The sequence below is a fragment of the Grus americana genome, chromosome 5, assembly GCF_028858705.1.
Source record: "Grus americana isolate bGruAme1 chromosome 5, bGruAme1.mat, whole genome shotgun sequence".
Lineage (NCBI taxonomy): Eukaryota > Metazoa > Chordata > Aves > Gruiformes > Gruidae > Grus > Grus americana.
The window spans coordinates 2,399,918-2,418,953 of NC_072856.1; the positions used below are offsets into that span (position 1 = coordinate 2,399,918).

At 51.6% G+C, this 19,036-nt stretch overlaps 2 protein-coding genes across 4 annotated transcripts in view; one reads left to right on the plus strand and one right to left on the minus strand.

The window, feature by feature from the left end:
• The first annotated feature begins 241 nt into the window (after positions 1-241).
• On the plus strand, positions 242-5,018 carry FTH1 (ferritin heavy chain 1). The gene is made up of 4 exons (XM_054826060.1): positions 242-515; positions 2,442-2,588; positions 3,581-3,706; positions 4,679-5,018. The coding sequence occupies exons 1-4, from the start codon at positions 405-407 to the stop codon at positions 4,841-4,843; spliced, it is 549 nt and encodes a 182-aa protein (XP_054682035.1). The 5' UTR covers positions 242-404; the 3' UTR covers positions 4,844-5,018.
• Positions 5,019-5,732: 714 nt separating this feature from the next.
• BEST1 (bestrophin 1) overlaps positions 5,733-19,036 on the minus strand; it is a 108,355-nt gene continuing 95,051 nt past the window's right edge. The window contains exons 2-11 of one of the 3 annotated variants that reach the window (XM_054826038.1): positions 17,232-17,812; positions 14,741-14,900; positions 13,755-13,849; positions 13,119-13,352; positions 11,909-12,063; positions 10,754-10,831; positions 9,038-9,190; positions 8,524-8,604; positions 7,855-8,006; positions 5,733-7,748 (exon numbers count right to left, since the gene is read on the minus strand). In XM_054826038.1, the coding sequence (XP_054682013.1) occupies positions 6,554-7,748; positions 7,855-8,006; positions 8,524-8,604; positions 9,038-9,190; positions 10,754-10,831; positions 11,909-12,063; positions 13,119-13,352; positions 13,755-13,849; positions 14,741-14,892 (2,295 nt within the window). In that variant the 5' untranslated portion in view covers positions 14,893-14,900; positions 17,232-17,812 and the 3' untranslated portion in view covers positions 5,733-6,553. Of the gene's footprint in view, positions 7,749-7,854; positions 8,007-8,523; positions 8,605-9,037; positions 9,191-10,753; positions 10,832-11,908; positions 12,064-13,118; positions 13,353-13,754; positions 13,850-14,161; positions 14,357-14,740; positions 14,901-16,719; positions 17,127-17,231; positions 17,813-19,036 lie in introns of those variants that run through there. The other 2 variants (XM_054826039.1, XM_054826040.1) reach the window with 2 other exon arrangements.

The following is a 19,036-nucleotide window of genomic DNA, read 5'->3' on the forward strand; positions in this document are numbered from 1 at the left end:
AGCAGCCCCGACCCACGGTGAAGGCCGCAGCCTGACCGCCGCTCTGGGAAGGGGCAGGGAGAAAGGGGCGCGGAGAAAGGGGCGCGCGCGGGCTCCGCCCACGGGGGGCGGGGGGGTGTGTGGGTGGGCTCAAGGCACGCGCCGCCGGGGGAGGTGCTGAGTCACGCTGGGCTAGCAGAAGCGCGGCGGGAGGCCCCGCCCCGGGCTGCGCGCGGTGACGCTGCGGCACTATAAAAGGATCGGCGCGGGGCAGCCGCTGGTCAGAGCGTGTCGGCGAGGCTGAGCGGAGCGGGTTCCTGCGTCAACAGTGCTTGGACGGAACCGGCCGCGCTCGGGCCCACCGCCACTACCCCCCCCCCCCCTCTCGTCGTCGTACCCACCGACTCACCCCTTAAGGCAGCGACATGGCAGCGCCACCTTCCCAGGTGCGCCAGAACTACCACCAGGACTGCGAAGCCGCCATCAATCGCCAAATCAACCTGGAGCTCTACGCCTCCTACGTGTACCTCAGCATGGTGAGTGGCGCGGTGGGGGAACAGGGGTCTGCTCGTGGGTTTGTCCGCTGTGGGGATGGAGGAGAGGCGTGGGGCCTACCGGGGGGAAGCGGGGAGGGGGGGCGCTTCGGGCCTACTCGGGAACGCCAGCGTCGAGGTGGTTAGGCCAGCCTCGGGGGGTGTGGGGGGGTGCGGGCCCACCTGGTGGGGCTTCTCCCCCTGGGAGGGGTCCGGGCCCGTCCTGTGTTTAGGCCTTGGCGGGGTGGGAGCTGAAGTGTCGCACCTTGTTGTGTGAGGCCTGCCTGAGGAAGGGGGGAGTGGCAAGGGATAAAGGCGTAGCCGGGGCCGGGGGGCCGGCTGTCCCGTGTGCGCTCCCCACGAAGTGAGGGGTTTGCTGGTGCTGGCCGTTCTCCGGTACGGGCTTCCCACGAGGGACCAGCCGGGGCTTTCCACGCACGCCGGCCGAGCTGCGTGACCGGCTTGCGGGGAGGGGGTGCGGGCAGGGCGGCGCGGCGGGGGGGGCTCCCGGCTGCCGGGCGGTGCCTGCGGGCGCAACCGTGCTCCTCCTCCTCTTCCTCCTCCTCCGGGGCGTTTTCAGCCTTCCCCTGGGGGTGGGGCGGCCTTTATCTCGGTGGGGAACTCGAGTTACACGTTAACCGCTCTCTGTCCGTTGCCCTTGGCAGGCTTGTTATCAGCACAGCTCAGCAGTTTCCAAGCCCTTGGGGCTGGGCTGGATAGCGGGGAGTTGACTAACGGCGCGATTGGCACCTTTCCCACAGGCGCTCTTGTCTCTGCGGCAAGGTTTTTGGTTCCTAGTTTTTGAAGTGAATCGGTAGGAATCCGTGGTTTCCTTGGCGCTGGGCTTAAGTGTCTCACTTGGCATGAGACTCCAATTTTACCCATAGCTGAGATGAGTAACGTTGGTCCAAACAGCAGCTCTGACCTCTGTGCAGCAATCTTGGTGCTTTAGACGTGCAGGTAACTTGAGACTGTCTCGTGACACTGTAGTATGTTGTGGCATGTAGGTGTAAACTTTAGTTTGCTTCAGTGTTAGTGTGGAGGTCTGAACCTCACCTACAAGTTAAATGTAATTATGTTGGTGGATGATATGTGGTACGTGGAGCACTAGTGTCTTGTGTTGAACCTCCAAGCTGCTGGTTTAAGAGCAGAGAATTCTGTAGTAGTTTGGTAAATAGCTGGCAGCTGACACAAAGCTTTCCATTGAATCCTGCCTAATGGCTCTGCCCAAAGAACAAACAAGCTGTGTGATGGCTTCTAACTGCTGTTACAGTTTCTTGGACTTTCAAAAAAGTTTTATCTTGTATTTGCTGTTGAATATGTATTTTAGTTCAGTTAAGCTTTTGTTTTTTAAATGTGATACTGACTTTTTCTTTCCACAAAGTAGGAAGTGTACTACTTAGTCTAAGCCCTGATAAGCCTAGTGAAGCATGGGAGCTTTATTGCAGAAGTACCTTAAAGTTCTTGGCCACCCTTAATTGGTATTGTACGTCAGATTCTTGACTTGTAATCACTGCAAACAAAGGGGCAGGTGAGGTTTTTCCTTCTTGAAAAAGGCTTTTCAAGTCTGCTGTGTTTAAGGCTGCTCAGAACAAATATCTGTGGGGTTTTTAGTATCTTCAGAACTGAACCACCCTCCTTGCCAGAACCAGGACAACCACAAATACCATTTATTTGCATCCCTGATGTTCATGGTAGGGATACAGGTTAAAATTAATCCTAGTCAGGAAAATCTAACGTGCCTTTAAGGGAGGAGTTTTGCCACGTTGCCTTGCCGTTGTCAGTGCTACTGCTAGCCTTGGGTTGGACTCCAGCCATCTTGAAGCAGGGCTGATAGGCGACACGTCTGAAGTCAAAGTACGGACTTGGCTTTGTGTGGCTGATCGAGTGAGACTTGGGGTTTTGAGCATGTAAATTCTTATTTTTCAGTCCTACTACTTTGACCGGGATGATGTGGCTCTGAAAAACTTTGCCAAATACTTCCTGCATCAGTCTCATGAGGAACGTGAGCATGCTGAGAAACTGATGAAGCTACAAAATCAGAGGGGCGGACGCATCTTCTTGCAGGACATCAAGGTGAGGAGTGGAGCTATGGGTTGTCCTCTCTAATGCAGAACTAGACTTGTGGTCTGTCTCCAGGCTGGAAGGGGAGGAATTTCCCTGTGGGCCTTCTCCCAGAAGGAGCGGCAGCTGACAATAGATAAACATGCTGTATTGCTGTGATTTGTGCATGGCGCTCCGCTCAAAATCTAGATATGCGTAGTAATTTGATAATTTGTGCTGATTGACTAATAACAAGTACTTCCTGTGTAAGAAGAGGATGCCTAGCCCTCTAGGTTTGCTGTGGGGTGAGGGTAACTGGAACACAACTAGTTCATCTACCTTAAATTTAATGGCAAGAGCCTTCTGTGTTCTCTGTGCTGTTTTATAGAAAACTCTTGACTTGCTTGCTATGGGAATATGAAATCTAAAGTTTCCAATTGCTTGTTATGGCTCACTGCAAAATTTCATAGCGCTGTTTTATTGAAGTCACTTCAATTAGCTTATTCAGAGCAGCAGAAAGTAAGCAATGTTGTAGGATCAGTTTAATACAGGATAACTCTTTGTGGGGAAAACGAAAACAAAGTAAGTGATGGGCACTTGAAGAATTCCCTTGCTTACTAGTAAGTCTGAGTACTTGTAAACACCAGATGATGCTAGGCTGAAGACTAGACTTGCTTGTACTGGTGTCTTAACTGCCTCACTTCTGAGATCGTGCCCATTGCCTGCTTACATAGGCAGATGTTTAAGGCATTAGATTGTATCGGGAAGAGGAAGAAGGTAGCTCTGGTAGCTGTCTTGCCTACAAGAGCTCAGAGAACATAACATGAGGGGAACCTAGGGAATAGGGACAGGTCTGGGACTTGAAGCATGTATTCAGTTCTGTTCAGAGTGTGCGCCAAGTTTTTGAAGATACCCAAATGCCTGAACTTGGCCTAAACAGGTTTTGAGACTGATCTAAAAGACTTTGCTCCCTAATGGTTTGTGGGTATTTACAGAAAATATGGTCATGTGCTTTCCCCTTCTAGAAGCCAGATCGTGATGATTGGGAGAATGGACTGACAGCAATGGAGTGTGCTCTGCACCTGGAGAAGAACGTGAACCAATCACTGTTAGAACTGCACAAATTGGCAACTGAAAAGAATGACCCACATGTAAGTAAATGCTGAAGCTGAGAACGTAGCTGTGTAATGAGGGGGTTTGTATGTGTCTAATGGGGTTTGGGAGTGAGTTGTGGGTCCCTGCTGTTCCTAAAGGTGAAAAAAGGGTGTGAAGTGGTGGTGCAGCCTTTCCAAAGGGAAGGGCCCAGGTATCAGCCTGCACCTTAGCTGTTTGGCAGGGTTATTGCCATCTCTTTCCAGGAGGACCAGTTGCAGCATGTTGGGGTGGCTGAGGCCTGATTACAGAACTGTGGGTGCATTGCTTTGTTCAAACCCTTCTTTTGCTGTCATGTGAACAGCATTTTGAAGAGAACAAATGGATTAAGCTCTATGGAGAAGGCTTCTTTCTGTGGGGGACGAGTTCTGTCTTTAAACCAGTGGACGCTTGGAAGGCTTTTGGCCTAAGATTTTGGAGTCACTTCTGAATGTTAAAAGCCCTGACACCTCACAACACTGTCTGAAAACATGGATTTCCTCACAGATGGGAGTTATTGGCAGGGCTGGATTGAGACTTCTCAGTATCAGAAAGAGATCAGCGGGTGTCTGAATCCAAGTACTCTTGGAAGTGCCTTGCATAAGTTAGAGGGGGCTCTTTGTTTTTAAAAAGAAACACCACCACTGGACCATTTTCCAGGTGTATGAATCAAAGTGCTGTGCAGTGGGGGCTTCTAAATATGTTCAGAAGCTTTCCTGTTGCTTCCTGTAGTGAGGAAGAGGGGGAGGCTTCCTGAGCTGACACTGTACTGCAAGGTTCTGGAGCAAGTGTGCCTAGATAAGTCTGCCTCACTCTGGTCTTGTTCTGGCACTGCTGAGGCAAAACTAGAGGCTTCTTCCTCTCAAGGATCTTCTGCAGCTTTGAATTGTCATTCTGTATCTCCTCCTTTCCCTAGAGAGGATTGGTGGGATTTCAGGTCCAGGATAAGCTGTGTTCAGGCCTAAATTTAAACTCCTTTGTCTCCCTTTCAGTTGTGTGACTTCATTGAGACCCACTACCTGGATGAACAGGTGAAATCCATCAAAGAGCTGGGTGACCATGTGACCAACCTGCGGAAGATGGGGGCACCAAAATACGGCATGGCAGAGTACCTCTTTGACAAGCACACCCTTGGGGACAGTGACAATGAGAGCTGAAGTCTTGCCAAAAGCCACCCTGTGGGTTTCAGTGGGACTCCTACTTTACTGTCCAGCCATGCATGCATCTTCTGCTATTTAGATAAACAGTTCTCATATTCTGTACCAAATATCACCCCTCTTTTCTCTTGTGTTTTGTGTATTGCCCTCCATCCAATAAAGTGACTTGGTTCAAGTTGGCTTTTCCTGTTTCTCTCGGGAGTGAGAGGCCTCTGCTTGCAGGATTGTGTATGCTCCATAGTCTCTGTTGCAACAGTCAAGTTGGGCATGGATGAAGGAATGTTAGAGGGATTAGATTTTACTTAGTGCTTTTATAAAAAATGTCATTTTTTCAATCTGGTGGGATCTACTGCAGGAATTGTTCAGTGACTAAAGCTGTGTTTTTAAATGGCTTTGCCACTGAAGCTGTTGCTGCAACAAATGCACAAGGAAAGGAAGGCTTGAGTATCTGGGCTTGCTGAATTGGTCCCTGTGAATTCAGATGAGGCTACTTAAGGGAGAAGTTAGCGCCTCAGTAGGCATCATGCCTGTCTGACAAATGGCGCTGCACTTGTGTATGGAGAAGATGTATGGTGAATCAAGATTGGAGAGCTGTGTACTGTAATCAGGCTGAACTGCAGGAGCAGTGCTGTGGGAACTGCCTTGAGGGCGCTGTATGGGGAGCTGTGGGGTGGTGGTGGCATCTGCCTGGGTTTAGCTGCTAAACTTGGAAGGCAGAGAGGGTAGGCAGCTGCTGGGAAAGCAAAGAGGGAGGTAAACTTGTCATGTGCCCCCTGTGATAGGGGAGTTTTTGCAGCTGTTTCTGAAGATGAAGTAGGAAAACTTAATGGTTTCTCTAAATTCCTATTGTTGCATGGAAACTAAAATGAGGAAACAAAGCAGATGGTCCTGGACTTCAGCCTTGCTTTTATTTTCTTAGGGAAGACAGTAAAAACTCATAGCTGTATGGTGTCTGCTACCATGCAGAGGACTTCTCTGAGCACTGTCAAATCGGTGGCAGATGTGATGTGGAACTTCAAATGGAAGCAATGTGCTGGGCAAATACCACTGACTGCAGCCACCAGTTTGAGTGGACACTTGCCCTGCCTTAGCCTATTACTTTTCCAGTGCTGGCAAACACCAGCTAGACATGACTTCCAGAAGCGCTATGGGTTTGCATCACAAATGATGTCACTTGCTTCAGTCCCTTACTTTCCCTGGAGTATCTTGTTAGTAGTGCAAGTCCTGCCTGAGACTTGTTATGGGTCTTGTGACAAATGTCAACAAAAAGCTCAAGTTCTAATTCTTGCTGTGATGAGGAAGGGGGAGGTATCTTTATTAACTACATTCCTCTTCTGCTCTGAGCTACACCTGCGCTTCAGGTTCTTGAGGCTGGTACCTGCTGAGCTAATCCTCTGCTGATGGGTATCTGCAATACTTAACGCTCAAAGTCTTATTTGTTGTTCTGCTACAAATATAAAGGGATTTTTGTTTGGTTTGGTATTGTTGCAACACTGAAGTTGTGCCTGCTACTGTACCTGAGGCCAGCAGCAGTGTGTCATTAGTGCTGGCTTTAGCCTAGGCTGGGCTCTAGCTGCATGTTCCAGCAGTAGGTGGTAGGCTGGACTGCCCTTCTGTTGGGGTGAGTGCCAGTGTGGCCAGGTGTAAAGATACTGCAATGTCACTAATATGGCACGTATCTCAACAGAACTGTGTGTCTCTTGGTCTCTTCTAGCTGTACTGATCTATCTGCTCTTCACATGTGCTTTCACTGGTCTCCATGATCACCTCCATCAGCCCCACGTAGTCACCTTCGGCTAGAGAGATGCCAGAGTCATTGGGGGATGGACTCTCTGCTCGCCTTGGCTCTTTTGTAGGGGGAGCATTAGTGCTTCCGTTTCCAGTCTCTCTCATGGTCCTGGAAACCTCTGCTGAATGCTGGTCTGGAGCACTGGCTGTATCTTCTAAACTTAGGCTGTGAGCATCAGGGCCCGTGTTCCCCATGTGGGATCTCTCCAGCATGGGAGATGTTACAGGAGTGAATGAGAAGCAGAGGGAGGCACTGCCTCCAGGGGTTTTGTTGCTGGGGGTGTGAAAGGCACTTGAATGCTCAGAATTGGTGGCTGATGCTGTGTTCTCAAGGGTTAGCCAGGGTGGGTAGGAACCTTTCAAGCTCTTCAGACTCTTGAAGCTACCGTGCTTGTCGTGGTCTGGGGACTCTGCCAAGAAGGGGAACTTAGGGCTGTCTGATGCTGTGGACTGAGCTCCTGGACTTCCTGTGGTAGCAGCTTCTCTGCTTTTGCTGTTAGAGTTGCTCTTTTCTTCTACTGTTAAAACCAGTGAGTCAGGACCTTTGCTCCGATCTGTTGGCCAAATAAACGTTTCCTTTGCACCTGAGCCAAGGGAGCTCTGGCTTTTATACATATCGCTGACTCTGGAAGGCGAGGAGTTGACAATGACATCCCTAAGAGATGTTGAGCATGCAGCGATGCTGGAGAGTGCAGGAGGCTTCTTGCGGCCTTGACGTCTAGAAGGGAAGATCATGGGGATAGAGCTGATGGGTGTCTGTGGAGCACTGTAGAAACCAGGTCTCTCATAAAATGGGGTTGACATGAAGGCATCAAACTCCCTCAGTTTTCCATCTTCGCTGTCCCACTGCTCCTGTGAGCTGGAGTCTCCCCTCGGCTGATGGATGCCGCAAGGGCTTCCAGACTTGCCCATGTCTTGGTACATATAATGGGAGAAGGGGGACGTGGGGTCTCCTCGCCTGCGCAGCAGGTTCATCCGGGAAGAGGACCTGGAGAAGCTTGGTGACTGGACACCAAGGAGGCGGCCCAGGTGTCCCAGTAACGGTGTGGAGTGGTTTGCCTCCTCGTTCTCTTTAATTTGCTCCAGGGGCTGGAACTCCATCTCTTCTTTCTGCATGCTGGGGAAAGGTGAAATGGGCTGTTACACAGCTCTGACTCATCAAGCACAGGACCTGATCGGAGGTGTAAATGTGGCCTGTTCTGACACCCTGTGGTTGCATTCACCTGATATCAAAAGTTGAGCCAAGGAACGACGGGCGCTTGTACTCAGCAGTGGCTGCGGTGTAGGGTGGCTGCGGATCGGGCTCGTTCCAGTATAGGTCCTTCTCCAGGATGGGTAAATCCTGATGCATCTCATCCACTGCCATAAGGGAGACCTGTAGGGGACAGCAGAAACGTCACACGAGGTGAGCAGAATTCCGTGTGCCTGTTATCGGTGGGCAAAGGAATGAATGCAGGACAGGAGGAAGCAACATAGCGTGGAAGCGAGGCAAGTGGCTGGGTTTGCTCTGTGGTTTCCTGTCACTTGGGTTGTTTCTCACACAGAGAGATTTGATGAATTGGAAAGAAAGTGATGCTGAAGGAGACAGGAAAGCAATACGTTCCCTGGGACAGAAGGGCTCAGCGTTAGGAAGGGCTGAAGGTGGAAAGTTACTGCATGGAAGAAAGCAGAGGCAGCCCTTTTAGATACAGATACTGGGTGGAAAAAGCTAGGGAGAGACAGGAATGATACAGCTTCTCTGCCTCATTGCAGGCAGGGGAGGTGGCCGGCAGAGCTATTGCAGGAGAACTTTGTGACTGTACTGATGGAGCTTGCTAGACCCTCAGGTGCAGTCCTGCCTTAGTGGTCCTCTGTAGGTCAGGCTCACCTGGAGGATCCTGCCTTCAATTTACCTGCAGGTTCCTGTCAATGAGCCAGTTGGTTTCAAAGTCGTCATCGTCCTCCCCAAAAGGGTTGATGAGTTGCTCGGCCACCTGCATGTGGAGAGCACACAGCAAGGGTCATCGTGGTCATACGTGCCCCTTTCCCTGCAGGGAGAAGGCCTGTGGGGCAGAGTCAAGTGTGATGTCTCCTGAATTTGGAGCAATGCTGTTCCTCCCAAGGAGGGATGGGTTAGTGGAGGCTTGCAGTGGCTGGGAGACATTGGTACACAGAGATAACTGCCCCTTGCTCACCACTGCTGCAGGTGAAGTGTAGCCCACTGCCTCTCTCTTTCCCCAAACTAGCCAGAACCAAAGCTTTTAGGAAAGGTGAGACACTCAGAAACTAAGGTGGTCTTGGCAACACCCTCAGCCCCCGTTGGCCCCCTTTTTTGTCTGCCAGCACCTGGGTCCCTGGTGAGCACACTCTGGGAAAAACCCTTGGCTGGGTCAGATTCCAGCTCCAGATGTATTTTTGTGGGCTTACCTTTAACCAGCCAGCATAGAAGAAGAACTGCAAAAACGTAAAGACAGGCACGAAGAGATCTAGTTCATGGCCAGGATATGCTTTTTCTGGATCCAGGAACTGCCGCCCGATCAGACAGGCCAGGAAGAAGCTGTAAACAGCCACGGTCACCACCTGGGAAAGATGCCAGGGGACACACCAGAGGAGCTTGAGTTCCCAGCATCTCTCTTCAGTTCCACCCCACACATCTCCAAACAGCAGCAAGCTGCTGCAGAGCTGCTGGCTCCGGAGCCTTTAGAAAGCCTTGGGTTCGGTTATGACAGGCTTCTCCTCTGCTTTTTGCAGGAAGATGCATTTCCACTGCAGAAAGCTTTAAACATGCCCTCTGCCCTTTAGCTGTTACATACACTGTGTTTTATTCCGTGCTGTCCCTGGAATGACATCTGCGTAGTCGCAGAGAGAGAGTGACAGAAGAAAGCACGTAACATCCTGGATGGAAAGAGCTTAAACAACTGACGCGTGGCTGCATGGTGGTTCTGCCGCTGAAGTTAAGGGGTGCTGTCAGCAATTTTCATTCTTGTCCTTGCCTCTCCTGAAAGCTGTCTCGAGCCCCTCGTGGCTCAGCCCACGCTGGCAGGCCACTTCCAAGTCAAGGAGGGGAACCCTGGCAGTAGCTCTGAACTAGCTCCTTCTTTCCTGGTCCTCACGCTAGCCCTTTTTTATATTTGCCTTCTTGCTCACCCAAATTTCAGGCTACAATGAGCTTTGTGCTCTTCTCTGTAACCATGGGACTGGAAACTTCCCCTTTCCTAATGAAAAGCAGCTGAGGCTCCTGCGTGGTTTCTTAACGCAACAAGCAAGAGGGTTCCAAACAAACACCCAGCATCACAAGACTCTCGAGCTAGCCACGCAGTTCCTTGCGGTGAGCAGCACGGGACTGTTTCGTGATGGGCAGCATACAGAGTGCATGGAATGATGGACTGTAATTGTGGATGGGCACCTATTAAAAAAAAAAAAGGGGTCATATACTGCAGAGAGGGCAAAGGCGTGCTGTGATATTGATCCCAGCGTGCAGGACACTGGTCTGCGCAGGGATATAGTTTCCCAATGTGTTCTCCGTTAACTTTCAGTGCTGCATGAACAGAAGCAGTTCCTGTTTCACGGTGAAGTGCATTAGTGTTATCTGAGCAGCTGGATTGTACGAGACAAAGGAGCAAGCTGGTGCCGAAGCGTCTGTCTGGGTTTGCATCGAGCGCGAGCTATTAAACAGCTGAGTACGCGTGCACAGCTCTCTTTCACACACGTGGCACAACTCCATCGGAGCTGCCCTGCCTGCTGGAGCAGCTTTACTGGCAGACAGATCTCAGCTCTGCTGCGTAGGAAGAAATCATTTAGGGGACGCGCTCCCTGCAAGGCAGTGCAGGGAGTAGATCCACGTGTGTCTGTGTTTTCCGTGTACCCGTGTGGCACACATCGTGGTGAGTTATCCCTGGGCAGCGTGTGTTTCTGTAGAGGTGGCTGCATCCGAGTTACGGAAAGCAGGCTGGGCTGGGTGCGTGCTGCTGAGCTACGTATGCGAGAGCTGACGTGCGTAGGTGGGGATGAGGGGTCTGAGTGTATCTCGTGTCAGCAGGGTGTGTGTGTCAGGTATAGGTGTAAATGGGGGTGCTCCTTGTAGCATGGGGCAGCATGTGCCGGCAGGCAGCGGAGCAGGAGGTGTGGGGGATCCCTTCTCACCTGAGTGTAGACCAGGGGGATGCTGATCCAGTCGTACCCGTAGAGTCGCCCGCACTGGCTGCGCAAGGTGTTGAGCTCCTGCAGTGGGGAAAAAGAATGGCCTGTCGGCATGAATTTGCATCTCCATGCTGGGGACGCTGAGCCTCTTACGGCCCCATTGCCCTTCGTTGCTCCAGTCCATTCCCTCCTGCTCACACCTCCTCTGGAAGGGGGGGGGCTCAGCCAGGACTCCTGCTCCCTTGGTGCCCAGCCTCACCCCAGCAGACCACCAGCAGGGTCTCACGCTTGCCCTGGAGGAACTCCTTGCTGCCTGGGTGTCTCCATCTGAGCCCAAGATCCCTTCCTAGCTCGCTTCATCGCAGAGTTTTTCTCCTCACAAAATGAGCAGCCAACAGGTTAGGCAAAGAATGTCTCGGGAGCATCGATTTCTCTCTTCTGACTATATAGTGAGTCTAGATAAATAGCCCAGAGGGAGACTGATCTCTCTGGGCAGATGAATCTCACTCCAGGCAACAGCCACAATGTGACTTTCTCTGCGCATGAATACCAGGAAGGATGAGCTGCTCTGGACCTTTCTTCTCTGCAGCTGGGCAGGGATCATTGCCAGGTCTTGCCTGTGGAGCATGGCCCGCTTCCCAGGACTATCTCAGAGTTTTCAATAGTGAAGTTTTCTACAGGGACCTTGGTCGTTGGGGATTCTTTTGACCTCTCCTGGTCTCTTCCAGGTACAAGCTTCCTTGTGATTCCTTGCGGCTTTCCATCTGTATCCTAGAGACCTCCGCTGGCGACTGTTGTTGGCTGCTCTGGAGTGCGTGAAGGCTGGAGGAAGGCTGATCAAGGACATGGGTGTCTCCCATTACCACACCGAGATGTGAGTCCCACGGTTCCTCCCAGTCCCATATTTGAGAAAGACCTCACATTCCCCTCGCTTCTAATATATGTGACATTGCTACCATGTCAGTAGGCCGTGAAAAGCTCTGTCACGAGCTGGCGAGTGGCAGTGGGGGTATTTCCCATCAAAGTTAATGTAAGATCCCCAGGGACAGGCTCGGCTCACTGTCCTACCAAACCATGCCTATTAGTTGCCTGACCTCTGGAAATCCCTGTAGTTCCACCCAGAGGACTGGATGAGGACCTCTCGCCTCTGTCACTCACGTTCAGGATGCCTTGGAGCAGCACGCTGTCCCGGATCCTCCCCTCGTTCCTTGCCTTCACAGCCAGATTGGAGAACCACACACATGGGATCCAAAACTTGTTGTGGGGGGAGTTCAAGCTCTCAAACTTCTTGTGCTCTTCTGGTGTCATGAGGCCTGGGTGGAAAAGAGTAGGTGGGAGAGGGGTGGCCATAGAGGGCAGAAAGGAATTGATCTGATCTGAAATGAAAACATCTAAATATCAGGTGGTCACCTTAGCTCTCCTTAAAACTCACAGGAAAGACTCAGGCACTCAGCCTTTGGAAGACACACAGAAGGAGAGCAAGCCTTCTTGTTAAAACATTGAGTTATAGAAGTGTGAGAGGCAGGCTTTATCTCATTCCACTTTGGATGTCTGCAGCATATCTGATCAGATCACAGTCAGCAGGGGATAAAGTACTGCTGAGGGTGCAGTTGCCTGGTGCGCTTGGACATTTGTTGAGAACGGGATAACTTGTGTCCTAGAAGTGCCTGTTTCTCCATCTGGATTGCAAAGGGAACCCAGTGGACTAGGGCAGGTGCAGACATCTCCTTTTGGACAGACTGGGAAGTGTTGTACCTTGGGGAGCATCTTCAGAGAGGATTCAAGGAGCCCAGCAGTTAAGATCGGAGGTCTGAGGCTCCAACTCCCACCTGCCCAGTGGAGAACTGTTGCCCTGAGGGAGGACAAACATACCACGCGGCAGGGGTCTGCTCGTGCTCTGCTACAGGGTCATTTGCTACAGAGAGCTCTTCTCTTCCCACGCACGCTTTCAGTGCAGGGCGAGCAGCTCCCGGTGAAGTCGCTGCACCACCATTACCCTAATCTGATCAGCCAGGGCTGCCCTGTGACCTGCAGCACATCTGCGTTCACAAACCGGATCTCGACGCTCCCCTTACCTAAAAAAATTTGGGCAGAGACCCTTCATCTTTCAAACAAGCCTTCCAGCCACTAGTAGGAACAAGCATGCTGTGTGCAATAGGGAAACAAACAGTTGATTATCTCAGAAGAGCAGAGCTAGGGCATGAGCAGATGCTTAGCACCCGCTGCAGACATCAGCTGAGCACACTGCAGCACTATCCCATCATCTCCAGTCCGAAAGTCATGGGGCTCTTTGCCCCCCAAAAAAAGCAGCAAGATGCTGCCGTCTGCTTGGTGCCAGAGCTCTGCAGAAGGCGGTACCAGTACTGACCTGCCCTCACGACATGCTCCATGCTGGGGAAGCGCTTGTAGACAGCAGTGCTGACTGAGCGCAAGATCAGCACGCTGCACAGGTTGCTGTACCGCATGAGGGTGCGACGCAGGAGCCGCCCGTACTCGTCCTCCCCATCCACATTGCAGGAGACCAAGTTCATGATGCGGTCGGGCCACGGGATACTCTCGTACTGAGCCCACCAGCGGGACACCACCAGAGCCACGTAGAAACCTAGAGGTGAGCTGAGCAAATTAGCTGTCCTAAAGGAGTGGGAGATTTAAATGCTGATGTGTAGGAAGGCTGGTACTGCTCATACAGGGATGCAGGCATGCCTGGAGGACAACTCAGATTTCCATGCTAAAGTTAGAATCTGGGTTTCACGGTTTATTTGGTGCTACTGCCCTCCTGGCAGAACGCAGGACGTCCTAGTACATCTGGCCAGCGCGAGCTGTGTGCTGGGGGCATACCTCACAGCTGCAACACGGGATGATGTATTCTGCTTGAGGAGCTATACAAAGGCAGAGGAAGGGATCTGCTCGGCGAATCGTGCCTGCCTGCAGAGCTGTATCAAACCAGGGAGGAGAAATGCCGTCCCTTTCCCCTGCCCGCGTGTTCCCAGACAGAGCTCCTTACCCAGCACAAAGGACACGGGGATTAGCTCAGCATAGCTGTTGCAGTAGAGCGCCAGCTTCTCAAACATCAGCCTTTGGCTCTCACTCAGGATCAGCCTAAAAGGGAGAAACAGAGGCATCAGCCTCGAAGAAGGGTCCGTGCCTTGTTGGGCCTGCTGGGATAGGAGTCTGGCAAGGGAAGCTGAGGATGGGTAGTCACGACACTGCCACACTGTGAGTCTGGGGATGATGTGAGCGAACAGCCCTTGCAAGCCTGGGCCATCAGCCCACCTCCCCAAAATACCCTGCTGACCTGTCCAAAGGAGCCAGGAGCAGTCACTGACCGTGTGGTACATGATGGAGTCTGATGTCAGGGACCACCTCAGTTTTTCTCACTCAGGAGAGTGCTATGTTGTGTCAAGGGTTTACCTTGAGATGTGCACCACGGTTCACTCAATATCCCGCAAAATGTCAGCCCAAGCTCCGCTCTTAAGCGAGTTCCTGCCTTTCTGAGAGCCACTTTCCCACCTCCGTGCTGCATCTGAGATTGAACCAGCAAGAGGACCTCCCCGCCTTTCCTCACCAAAACCAGACCAGCCACAGAGTACAGTTGCCTTATCAAAGATGTGCGGTCCCAGAGCTGATGTTTGCTCTCAAAAACATACCCAAGGTATCACCCGTTGTGTGACAAGGGAAGCTCTCTCCTAAAGCTCCCCACTGCGGGACAGCTCCAGTTCAGCCTTGATCTCCACTGATCTCCACGCTATTCTTCCATAGGTAATCATCATATACAACTTTTAATCCCGGGGAAGAAAAACTGTGTTACTTCCCAGGACAGAAAAAGGAGATTTGTCAGCTGCTAAGCCATATTGGAGCAGTGAGGAAGGACCCTTCCTTCCAGCTCCTCTTCACCAGCATCACTGTCCCAATCCTGCGTTCCTCAGTCGTCCTGCTCCAGGACAGGCTGAGAGAGGGGCTCTGTTAGTGTCAGGGTGTAAGGATGCTTACCTGTAGACAAGACTGATGGTGAAGTAGAGAGAGACGAAAATAAGGAACTCGGAGTAGAGAAGCTTGTAGATACTTCCTTTCCATTGGAGCAGGAGCTGTGAGAAGGTGCCTAGGCGGGCGTCAGCCACACGGTTGGTGTATGTCACTGTCATCACAGATCCTAGTGGAGACACAAAATGAGCAGATGTTGAAGCTGCTAGCAAGCTTGCACAGAGGGAGGAGACAGGGACGCTGCAAGTGTCCAGCAAGCAAGATGGAAGGGAGGAAGAGAGAAAAAAATGATGAGATCAAAAGACGGGTAAGATGCAGTCAGTGACATAGGAGAAAATTTATGGTAGGCAATAAATTTGGTGAGCTTGCCATCTTTTCCCTGTCTTTGAGGTGCACGTGAGCTGGTTACAATGATAGTGGATATAGTTTCTGGTGGAGCCCTTGGTTTCGAGTGTTTGATTGTCAGCATTCCAGTGGGGCTGGGTGGACGGACTGGACAGAGCCCACGTGCCGCTCCCTCCCACAAAACAGTTGTTTAATTCTCAAGGTCACAAACTTCAAAGTTGCTTATTTCTACCACCCACCCCCCCTTTTTTTTTTTTCTTCTCAGTTTTTGCTTTAAATATGTTGTTTCTGTAAATCTGTTTGTCAGGAAGTGTCTTCCTGGAATACTGATGGACAAAAAACCCCCATCCTAAAACCAAAGGAAAGCAAAAACCCCAGAGAGGAGAGATTTCTTGGTACTGATCCAGATGAAGGTACCCCTGGAGATTTGACAGTTTTGGTAGCATTTGCTCAACAAGTATAGCTGTCTTTCGATTTGGGCTGAGGGCCATATCTGGACTATGCTGGTCCCAGTCGCGCACGCAGAACAGCCCTCCCTGTTAGAGAACAGAGGGACGGAGTTTGGCCAGGCTCACAGAGCACAAATTCCAGCAACTCCACCTCCCCTATCCTTCAACCATACGTTGCACAATAAATCATGCTGGATGAAAAAAGGCATTCAGGCTCGTGAAACGCTTCCCAACCACGCAGCATCCCCATTGCGCTTCTTCTAGTCTAACCCTGGATAAATAATTCTTTATCGTCAATTAATAATCAGACTCACATTCATATAAACCAGAATTTGTGAAAAAAAAAACCCCAACCAAGCAGACCAGTGTAATCCATGCCAGGCAGCTAGGTGAGTGAACCCTTGGTTTATAAATAATTATCCAACGTGAAACTATTGGTAGTTCTAAATTTTAACACGTTACCAGGATGTTACACAGACATTGCTATCTAACAGAGACAATAATGTTCATAGTTACGGGGCTTGGGGCTCTTCCCTCAATGATGGAGACAAAGCAGCACTTCAAGGGACAATCCAGACCTTACTGCTCTGTCGCAGCAGCTGAAGGCAGGTAAGTTTGTGCCCATGCTCCTCATTTAAGCATCTCAGCGAAAGATCTACAGTTAGGTGGGGAAAACCCAGGTCCCAGTCTGCTGGTGCCGCGAAGAAAAACAGCAAACTCTGTTTTGTTGGCTGCTTCAACCAAATAGCATCTTTGTCCTGGGTTTGGCTTTTCGGTGCTGCTCCTCCTTTGGGTTTCCCTGTCACAACTCCCCTCTCAAGGTTATATCGGAGGAGCAGAGCTGGTACCTGCCCTGCCAAGGGCTCCCCAGCTGCACAAATGCACCTTTCACTAGAACCTCATGTATACTCATGCCGTTTCCATGTGTGTTTCTGGCCAGTGCGCAGGACTTAGAGGAGTAGTATTTAATTGCCCTAGAGACTGCACACACTTGGGCTGTACGGATGAGAAATGTATGCAAACACCCATAAATTTGTTGGGGGCTGCTTACAGAAAGCTGGCGCTTTTCTCTATGCTTCGGATCTTGAAAACGCTCAGGGAGACTCTTTGTTGCGTAATTCAAATACAGATTCGCTTTTTACCAAACATGGAAAACTTCAGCTCTTGTCCATGTAAATAATGGATGTCACCTACCTCTATGCGGTTCTGCTCCGGCACGGGATATGGGGCTTTTCCCAATGCTTTTTCCTCCAGCCCTGAATGGTTAAGGACTGCGCCGGGATGTCACTCGGCAGCTGGCACACTCAAAGTACCATTTGGGGTTGAGGTACGTGGTGACTCACCGCAGCACCGGCACTGCCACACCGGAGTCGGTATGGGAAGAGCCATCCCCTGCGCGGTGCCCGCTCCCCAGGGAGCTGCTGCCTGTCGCTGCCCGCATCTGCCTGCCCGATCCATCCGGACTAACCATTGCACGTGGAGGTCAACTGACTCTGGGAGTCCGCAGCAACCAAGATCCCGCAACAGCAAGCCTGCGTCGGGTGCGTTACCCACCGCGTGAGCCGGCAGACAGACACGAGCAGCTATTGCAAAGATGGAGAACCAAGCAGGTAGAGTGGGCAGGTGGAGTGAGAGGAGGTCACGGATAGGCAGGAAGATAGATCTTTGGGGGAATCTATCTGCTCTTGGGAGGGCTAGATACTTACAGTCACGGGCTCCTGAGCTGCACTGGAGGCTGTGGAGGTTTGGTCCCGCACGTGTCCTTGCTGGGTCCTTTGTGGCCCACGCCACCGCCCGCCTCCTCGTGCCCCCTTGGCTCATGGGGGGGCGGGGGGGGATTGAACCTGACAGACACGGTGTGCTAAGGAGCCTGAAACCCACTCGGGAGCTGCAGCCGGTCACTTGATGCCGTAATCCTTCCTCATTACAAAAGAGACTCTGTTGTCTTTTGCCCTGTTCCCTTCTAATCTTCTGAGTAAGCCCTGCGTGTTTATAGAGGCGGCCGGAGGAGGGGGAGGCAGGGCTGGCTGCTCCGCAGCTGCTGCTGCTAACTCCTGGCACAGCCATGGTGGCTGCCAGGAGAGAGGCATTTTCCCTCTAATTCTTTCCTGTTTGGTCCCTTTCTCCGTGTCACAATCTTACAGGAGCCCCAGGAGATTAAGCAGGGCTGGAATTTTCCATAAAGGCTATAAAAAGTGTCACCCTGAGGGGCTGCGCAGCCCTCTCTTCCCTGGGGAAACTCCTGGCTCCTTAGGTCAGTGAAGGACCCAGACCATGCTCTGCCAGGCTCTTGGTAGATGTTTATCTCTAGCTCCTCGCCGTCTCTGCTGTCCCTGGATGAGTTTGCCATCTCTTCCAGCTGTGGTTTGGGTGCTGGGCACTTCCACTCTGCCACTGGCTCCCTGAGACCCTTCCTGTGTGTTCACTTTCTTTTCCGTCGGCTTCTGCAGCAGCGCTTGGGGCTGTCACTGCTCTTTCTTGCATCCCACTCTGGGAAACACAGCTCCTTGTCCTCGTCCTCAAGCCTCCACCAAGCCAGAGAACTTGCCTCTGTCTCTCCAGGGTTTTTGGTCCCTTTTCTGCTCCCATGCTCTCTCTCACAATTGTGACCATCCTTCTCTTCCACCATCTCCTGCAATCTCTCCCATCAAGTCTTTAAGACATTCCCCTTCCACGAGGCTCTGAATCCAGGTCCTTTCTCACCAAATCAGCCTTGCTGCGGTGTGCACCCTTCACTGTCAGCAGGCTCCTGGGCAGCAACCATGTGTCCATAGGCACAGGACTTTGCACAGCCCACAGCTCTTCAGGAGGACCTCCATGTCTTTCCATCTCCTTTCTGCTCACTCCTTTGGCAAGCTGTTTTGGTTGGCCAAGGCAACAGCATCTGCCCCCTAAACCCCAATATTTCCTCCAGCCAGGTCTTGCTGAGCTGCCCCAACATTCAGTGGCCTGGAGACAAGGAGCTGCTCTGAGCCTTAAGCCAAGTGTGCTCTGGGCCTCCTGGTCTCCATCATTTAGCCAGCTACGGGACACTGTGGAGGGGGAACATAGGTCTGATCCCTTCAGGGAAGAGCAGCTGGAGACCCAGGCTCCTCGGTGAGGCTCTGTGAGATTGCCACGTGTGTTTTTTCACTGCTCTTTCCAGCAAGCAGGCAGCAAAGTCTCCAGTGAAATTAGATGAAGAGTTAGTTCTTGTAATAACCGACTCTCCCTTGTGCTGGTCTACGTGCCTGTGTCTGACACTCGTTTAACATCAGCGATGGGGATTAATTTATCCAAACCGTAGGCTTCTCCTTTCTGCGTGGGTGAACCTAGACAGGGGGAGGGTTTTGTTTCACTCTTCTCCGGAGCAGGTGCTGCCTGGCTTCTGTCTGTTGTGGGGTTCTGGCGCAGTCCTGGGAATTGCTGTCGACGGTGGGGAGTTGATAGTTTAAAACACGGGACTCAGTGCCAGCATCTGAGGTTTTAATTCTGGTGCGGGCTGTAGTGTGTCAGATTACCTCTGGTCCTG

Bases quoted from the DNA above. Each gene is read 5' to 3' on its own strand.
- FTH1 (XM_054826060.1), top strand. From the start codon at position 405: ATGGCAGCGCCACCTTCCCAGGTGCGCCAGAACTACCACCAGGACTGC. The intron at 2,589-3,580 runs GTGAGGAGTGGA...TTCCCCTTCTAG, and splicing joins TCTTCTTGCAGGACATCAAG to AAGCCAGATCGTGATGATTG. The intron at 3,707-4,678 runs GTAAGTAAATGC...TCTCCCTTTCAG, and splicing joins CTGAAAAGAATGACCCACAT to TTGTGTGACTTCATTGAGAC.